The 8,599-nt window shown below is 41.2% G+C and overlaps 1 protein-coding gene across 2 annotated transcripts in view; it reads left to right on the top strand.

Annotated features, from left to right (window-relative positions):
- The first annotated feature begins 1,590 nt into the window (after positions 1-1,590).
- Positions 1,591-8,599, top strand: part of LOC141163824 (catenin alpha-2) — a 1,318,034-nt gene continuing 1,311,025 nt past the window's right edge. Inside the window, exon 1 of one of the 2 annotated variants that reach the window (XM_073649181.1) lies at positions 1,591-1,762. In XM_073649181.1, coding sequence (XP_073505282.1) covers positions 1,727-1,762 — 36 coding nt within the window. In that variant the 5' untranslated portion in view covers positions 1,591-1,726. The remainder of the gene's footprint in view (positions 1,763-8,599) is intronic. The other variant, XM_073649182.1, reaches the window with a different exon arrangement.

The raw sequence follows: 8,599 nt of genomic DNA, 5'->3' as shown, positions 1-8,599 counted from the left end.
GACACCATACCTCAAATTAGAACTGCGGATAAAACATGCAATGTTAAAAACAAACATTAAAACTAAACCAATGAGCACAATCCCAAGCTAAAACTGGAAAAATTACCAGAAATGGAACGAAACTGAGGTTTTCATTGAGACCCCGGGGACATAAAGTGTCAAGTGTCCAAATCCACTTTGCCTCAAGTCTAGCTAATTGATTACTGATGTTTCATGGGGCAATACCATATCGATGCCTCGTACTCGTAGCTGTGTGGCATCGCAATCATGAAATTTTTTAAAGTGCCTTGGTAGTGTTTTGAGCAGTGACACGTGTAATTTCCTTGGCTGCAATAATACCATTCATGTGCTCCCTTATCCGAACCTTAAGTTGGCGCGTGGTGAGTCCAATATAGACCAAAGAACAGGGGCATGTGGCATGATACATCACTACATTCATCTAATGAGTATGGAGGGCTTTTTGGCTACACGCATAATGCTTTGTTGAACATAGTCACCCATACACACAGTCCCAGGGGTCCGTACTATATAGCCTTGCCTTATGCTATCTGTGATTTCTAATAGTATTTTATTATGTATTTTAAATGGGTATTGTCAAGTTTGAAAGTTATCCCCTGTCCACCAGATAGGTGAGAACTTCCTGATCGCTAGGGGTCTGACCGTTGGGTCCCTCACCAGTCATGAGAACCAGGTCTCTGAAGAGCCGTGCGTGAACGCAGTGGAGGTTGATCATACACGATGTGTCTCCGTTCATTTGTGGGATCGAAGATTGCCAAACTCAGCCGATCAATAACACTTGACTGGTGTAGCAGTGCACATGAGCAACTACCACTCCATTCACACAGCGCTCTTCAGAGCCCCAGTTCTCGTCGTTGTAGGACTGCCAGGAGTCAGACTTCCATTGATTGGGAAGTTATTGCCTTTCTCATGGATAGGGAATACATTTTAAATGTAAAAATACCCCATTAAAATCCACCATTAACCCCTAATATTATCACCCTGACAAGTTTGATAGTGAAGAAGAAGAATACAAAAAAATAATAATTCATGGGATTTCCATGTTTTATATTATTTTTCCTTTAACTTTCCCAACAATAATTAAACTGAAAAGTAAAAATGCCAGTATGTCTGAGGTGATGACCTAATCCTACGTCCTGCCCTTTCGAGGTCCTAATGGTGGAGTTATCCCAACATCCTGGCAGTTAGCCGGTTAAGAGACCGAAGCCTAGGTACCAAATTTTGTTTCAAAATGGAATATTCTGATTGAATTACCCAAATAGCATTTGACAGCTGAAAGGGCTGAATGTTTTAGTGCATTTCCTATCAGATGTACGAGCCAATAGCATTTTTCCCGTATCTGACAGCTGCACAGGAGGCGCCGTATGTGCCAGTGACATCAGGGTACGCTGCACCAAGGCACAAATTGGCAAAAGTGTCAGTTCCTGTCTGTTGTGCTATTGTGGTGACCTTCACTGCTTGGAACTTTGGACCTGTTGGAGGGAAACATCACGGGAGAGCAGCAGGAATTTGCGGTGATCCCGTGCACCCTCCCACCGCTTTTACATATTCAGCCCTCACTCCGGGAGAAGCTGATTGCAGGTGCCGTTGATCTCAGAGAAAAGGTCTGTTTTGTCTACAGGGAGAATGTGGTAAATGAAGTCATTCAGACAGATCTTCCTGACTAGTATCTGTCACCCTGTCTCCGCGTCTCCCGTACACAAAGAAAATGCCTTTATTTTCGTGTCTCGCTTCTATCGTCAAGGTTTGTTGGATTTTTTTTTTGTTACTTATTTATTGCATAGTTATCTTTCTATCTCGCGCCTTTCGAAAATGTAAAGTCAGACAGAGTCTTCTTTAGAGTGCTATTCTCAGTCATATTCAAGAGCTCTGCTTGCTGTTAGTGCTAAAGTGATAACTACTATACAAGTTGGATTTCTATCAATCATGAAGAGGGGAGGTCCTCTTGGACTATGTGCACACGGCGTCTTTTAAACACCGGCACAGCCACCAAGTTTTCCCAGGCACCAGACTGGCAGTTTCTGCGGCTCTAATATCGGCGACTTTCACTGCGTACTGCGAAGTCACCCTAAAGCCTCGTTCAGTTAGTTTTTCTCCATACAAGAAAAACAAACTAATAATTTTGATCAGAGTTTAATCAGAGTTAAATCCGAATGTCACCTCTCTTTCTCATTTATGAAGAAAAAAAACTTCTACTTGACTGTCCTTTTTTTGCATGAACCCATAGACTTGCCCATTTTGATCCAACACTAGGGTCAAAATCGGACATGGCTATGCAGTGAACCTGTGCTGAGCTGGCTGTCAGTCAGTGCTGGTGCCTGGTTATAGTGGAGACTGAAGCAGAACCTCTATGACTGAAAGCTGGAGGCTGCTGGGAGGAATAAAGTTAATTTCCTCCTGGCAGCCGTGACTGTAGTGTAGCGGCCGCATGCCATTAGGACACCATGAACCTGCAAATTAAACCTACAGGTGTTTTTTCACCTGACAGGTTCCTTTTAAGGTTTGTGCACACCGAATCTTGTAATTTTTTTTCATTGACTAAAATTTGTTTTCCTGAATCTTTCCCAGCAAGCCTATAAATTATTCTGCTCGGCTTCTCTTTTTCTTTACCATGCTGTCCATGGATTAGCCTGCATGTAAAACGTTCCCTGTAACCCCTTTAATACGCAGACATTAACCTTGAAGACACTGTGGCCCTGATTCATCAGAGCAATTTTACTAGAATTCTGGCAAAAATTGCTTTGAAAAATTGCAAAATTTTGGCGCAACTCCAAGTTGCACAAAAATGTTGTGATTTATGGCATTTTCAGGCACTAAAGTAAGATTTCTGGCATGATACATGAACGCGCTTGTCCCACTCATCAGACCTTCCTGACTCATGAATAGGCATGCATCTCTTCATGAATCAGGAGGTGGGTGAGCTCAGAACCCATGAGCCCAGTACTAACCACTGAGCAACTCTTCTGCCCAACATAGACTTGAAAGTCTAGTCTCAAATGTAGTTGACAAGTATTATTAGGTAGCCCACCCAATTTTTTTTCTTCCAAACATTGTACATGCTGCACACTCATTAAGATTATGTGAACTAAACATTACATTACTGTAAAGAGTGTGTTTGACGAACTAAATATAATCTCAGGAAGACAACACGAAAAAACAATTTATTGAGGGATTAGAAAATGTCTGTCACTTGAAGAGATGACGGTCTAAAAAGGGTGGAGAAAAATAGAAAGGTAGAGATGGTGGTTCTGCTTTCTAGTAATTTATATTACCCCAGTGCAGGAGTCACATATAGACTGCTCAGTATGACTGTCTAATATCCTCCATGCCTCTGCTGCTGCGGCTTCTGAACATATGCCACATGGAGACCGGAGAGCAGAAACTCCCTCATGCTTGTGTGTGCTGTGTATGAGAGACATCATAGAAAACAGTCTCCACCCACTTGCTCAGATACAACTGACAATTAGAGATAGAGTCTACAAATGGGAAAACACATAATACCAGTAAAAGTTTACATCTTCTACATATAAGTAGCAATATGTCGCTCCGGCATCTTTCATGCCTTCTCAGCACCACCCTACTCACTGTGTTCACCACTCTGCTTCCGCAGAGTCAGACCATCTCCCTGAGCTGCCTTGTGCTTACTACCATCTCTGCTCCTAGGGAGTCTTTACCTGGCTTTAGAGAGGCGTAGCCAGATCCTGGAGGAATTTTTTGCTGCTATATCTTGCAGGGTTTGTTTTCCCCAGCCAATTCCCAGCCAGGCAAGTGATAAATTAGGCTACTCCTTCCACCACTCCTTGGCTGATCATTAACTCCCAGTTGCTTGTCTCTGGATCCTGTGGGTGCATGTTTGTTCTATGTCTTCCGTATTTGACCTGGCTTGTACACCCATCCCGTCTGACCCCTCCTCTCCTGACCTCGGTTTTATAGTCTAATTCTGGGCTGCCTGCCCTGATCCGGGATTGTCTGACCACATCTTTACTTTCATCCTCCTGCACCACCTACACATGACTCTGACCCCCCAGACACCTGCTGCAGACCGGGGGACTACCCTGGAGTGGCACCTGGTGACTACTGATGGCTCAGCTTATCCTAATTATCAGAGGTTCTATTGAATATCCAGTAGTCAATTAGTCATGCCCGTCCAGGGTAAGCCTGTCCTGTGGCGCAGTGGGTCCACACCCACCCACAAAATGTGTGCATTCATTGATAGCAAACAGAGATTTTAAACGTGGTGAGAAATGGTACGCAGAATGTCATAAAGCTGCAGGACTATTCAATAAGTGATCAGCTGAATCTGGAGAAAAATCTGTCAGCTGTTTCCCTGTAGCACCACCACAGACAGAAATGAGAATTACACATTTAACATTAAATTCAATAGACTGTGTAACGCATGGACATTCTGGGTCCAGAGCAAGAGGTGCTTGTAGTAGGGGGATGTGTAAATGATTTTCTAAACCAGTCAACCCAAGAATCAAAATTCACATTAATCCAGAGATGAGAAAATGTATTCGAGTGGCATTGCGTTCTCCTCCTATTTTACAGAAATCCATTTTCTTGAGAATGCAGAGTAAGGCGAAAGGTTAAAAAATAATTCCTCACTGCTCACCTGTTCTGCCCCCCACTGCTCGTCGTCCGGTCCTTGGTGCCTCTTTTTCTACCTATCCCAGTCGGGTGAATCTTCATTGGTCTTTTTCACTCTGGGACAGGATTTCCGGCTCAACCAGAACTCCGACGTCACTGCCTGCGGTGCCATCACAGTCCACATTATCTCAAATGTGTTGAGCACATTCGGAGAAATGGCAAATCCTATAACCTCTACAGAAAACCCTTATTTTAATTGAGCCCATGGTCAGAGAATGTAAGGAGGACATCCAACTTTCTTAAATGTAAGGACTGTAGGAACATATCACTAAACATAATACTAGCATGGAGGCAGACAATGCAGCTGCTACTGGGTACTTAAAGGGATTCTGTAAGATAAAGCCTATTTTAACATTCTTTGATACGTAATTCCATCAACACCTTTACATCTTCTATCTGTTGCTGCATTACTGAGTATTGGCATTTTCATTCATATGTACATGAGGCATGGGCATAACTGAGCACTTCCTGAGCCTCTGCCCCTGAGGTTATTTTCCCACCCAGCACGAGCTACTCTAGCTCGATTGACAGCTTAGTGTATCATTTCCTTGCCTGGCACCTGACGTCACACAGACAATGAGCTATCAATCAAGCTAAAAGGGACTAATGCAGGAAAGGGGAAACAATCTTGATAGGCAGTGGCTTGGGATGTGCTCTGTCATGGCCAGAAGCACTTAACACCTCATTTACATATGGCTAATAAAGCTAATTACTCGGGAATGCAGAAACAAATAGAAGATATAAAGGTGTAAATGCAGACTTTCTGGCCAATATATAAGATTTTGGGGGGTTGATATTACCCACAGATTCCCTTTAAAGGGAATGCTATGAGCCGTGACTGAAGACGTTTTGGCCGCTTCTCTATGACTGAAAGCCGGCGGCTCTCGGTAGAAATAAAGTTCATTTTTTTCCCAGTGGGTGGGAAATCATTTAGGCAGCCATGCAGCTTTATAACGCTATTTACCAGCAGATTAAAGATATTGCCCACTACTTTACCACTGATGGCCTATGCTCAATGTCTGATCGGTGGGGGTGTAACATTCTGCAGCCCCGCCCAGATCAGCTGTTTTTGGGCCGGCGTCAGCCAGAAGTGCTCAATAATGGAGCTGCTCCATCTAGTGGCTGTGGTCGGGTACTTCACATCCGCCTCCTATTGATTTGAATAGTTGGCGGATGTGCAGTACCCCGTCGCGGCCACTATCAGTAGACTGAGCAGCTCCGCAGCTGGGCCAAGAACAGCTCTTCTGTGGGGTTCTGAGTGTCGCACCTCCACCAATCAGACATTGATGACCTATCTTAAGGATAGGTCATCAATGTTAATGTAGTGGACAACCTCTTTAACCCTATATCTACCGGTAAATAGCATTTTGGGGACAAAACAGGTTACCTTTAAATAATGATGTTAGGGGACAACCCTGAATTTGCTGTTTTGTAAATTGTAATAGTCCCAAGAAATTTGACAACTGTGAAACACCAGACCCATCTGTCCTGCGTAGTGTCATACACTATGGAACAACTTGGTGCTATAATGAGCGCAGTGCTCTGTGGTATATCTCATTGAAGCTCCAATGTTTTTTTTTTTGCCTTTTTCATAAGTGAAAAAAAAAAGTTGTTCGATGCAATTTTATTAGAAAAAGAAAAAGTAAGTAATGACTTGTTAACGAAGCCATTTTATGACTTATGTGCCAATTTTTAGAGTATCCGGCCCTTTAAGAAAAAAATCATCGATCTTGCGGTGACTCACCCCGTGGATGTGTTTTCTGCTTTTTCTCAGAACTTAAAATAATTGCTAGAAGTCCATTTAATAACACGGCTCCGTGTACAGCTTTACTGCAGCCTCGAATGATGTACGTACATCTCAAAATGAAGCCAGAGGAAAAAGTAGAATAATTGAGTGAATCTGTATACATTTATTCAATCCTTCTGGGATTTGGGATAACAGGACAAGCTTAAGAAAATCCAAGCATATTTTTTGTGCATTAACTAACCCAGCGATGTTTGACTGTGATAAGTGGACTTGTGACAATGGTGTCCTCTGATCTTTTTTTTCTTTTCTTATGATAATGGCACAAAAAAAAAAAAAAAATGATGTGTAACTTAAAGGAGCAGCGCATGTATTAAAGGGAAGTTCCCATAAAAATATTTATGTTCCATAGGTTGGGGAAACACCTCTAGGGAAGCAAATTAATCGGAGCCTCCAGACAAAGAGAAAATGCAAATGTGTGACTTAGATGAGTAGACTGCAATGCACATTATAACCACTGGGTGGCTACATAGAGACACATATAGTATAAACATCTCTTGACAGAATAATGTAAAATATATTTTTTTCTAAATATTGGCCATTTTCCATTACTCATCTTGTAATATATCAAGCCAAGAGTAAAGGTAAGGAAGGACAAGGAGAGAGGTCACCAATATCTGTTTGGAGGGGTCAAATTCACTGAACCCTACAGATCAGCTGACTTAAGTGGCAGCAGCTTTATGGCGAGTGATGTGTTTTTTTAATTACAGATATTTTGGAGTGGTGGCGCATCTTATTGCAGCTCTCTGCAGCTTAGCCCCATTCAAGTGAATGGCAGAGAGTTGCAATACCATGCTCTGCCACTAGAAAATGTACAGCGCCGACCCTACTAAATAGTGAAGCAGACATAGCGTCTGCTGAGATGCCGAGCCTCTTTGATCGAGGGACACCAATTGTAAATCGATGGTTGATCCCAAGAATTGTCCAGTAGAAAGTTTGTCCCGGCATATTACATCAATGACCAATCCAATTCTTACTAAAAGTCATTAATATCACATTGGTGAGGATCCAACACCTGGGATTTCCACCAATCAGCTGTTATTTGCTCCGGATGTAATCATTGATCATGGCTGAACAGAAAAGCTCCTTTAAAGGGAACCTGTCACCAGCTCAAAAGTGGCCAGTTATTGCTATTATTTTATTCCCGCTACTTCCCCGAGCATGCAGTTTTTTTGTATCTTTTTTTTTATCTGCCATATGGTTCCATAGATATGGCTTTTTTTATTTACTTTTATAGTCTTTACCAAGTGGGTGTGGTTTAAAAGATAAAAATGTAGGCATGCCCATGGGCATCCTGTGAGTCACACGCTCTTGTTTAGACAAGAAATAATAACACTAAGTAGAAAGGCCGATATCTCTGGAACCGGATGTCCAATTTTTATAATAACTATTACTGCCACTTTTAAACTAGTAACAGGTAGCAGCCATTGACATAGATCAGCTCCTATTCTCTAAAAGTGGCAAGAATTATAGTTTTTATTGCCATCATTTTGGAATACAAATTACCGATCAAGTCTTTTTTTTCTTTAAGAGAATGGAAAAATCCTATAATATGGATTGTACACCATTTATCCCATTCTCTTTAAATAATATCTTAACTTTATATATATATATATATATATATATATATATATATATATATATATATATTTATTATTATTCCTTGGGGTATTAGGTGATTTATTTTGTGCCAAATTCATCAAAATGACCCACGAGTTCATGAATTTTGAACACAGTAAAAATGATCTTTTTTTCTGTCTAGCCATTTTTTTTACTTTTTAGTACAAAAAAAATGTGCATGTTCCCTTAGCGTTGCAAAAAAGAAAAAAAAAAATCTAGCATGGATAAAGTTTCTCCAGGGAAAGAACTGGATAGAACTGGAGTACATTTGGGACTAGTTTTGCAACTTTTTTAAGAGTTGCAAATTATGGCGAATACATCTTGAAACGCCCACAGTGACAAAGCTTTAAAAAGAAAACAATATAAAAACAGGCACATATAAAATAGGCTTCAAAAAAGCTTAAACGGTAAAATCTATTTGATGCGAACAAAAAATAAAAAAAAACACAAAAAGCTGAAAAGTCAACAAAAAACAGGAGCAAACGCAATAATAAATCATTATTATTCCAT

Source organism: Phyllobates terribilis, unplaced genomic scaffold (genome assembly GCF_046119375.1).
Source record: "Phyllobates terribilis strain yellow unplaced genomic scaffold, ASM4611937v1 Scaffold_1__5_contigs__length_1240528914, whole genome shotgun sequence".
Taxonomy (NCBI): domain Eukaryota; kingdom Metazoa; phylum Chordata; class Amphibia; order Anura; family Dendrobatidae; genus Phyllobates; species Phyllobates terribilis.
This window is presented reverse-complemented; position numbering and strand designations above follow the sequence as displayed.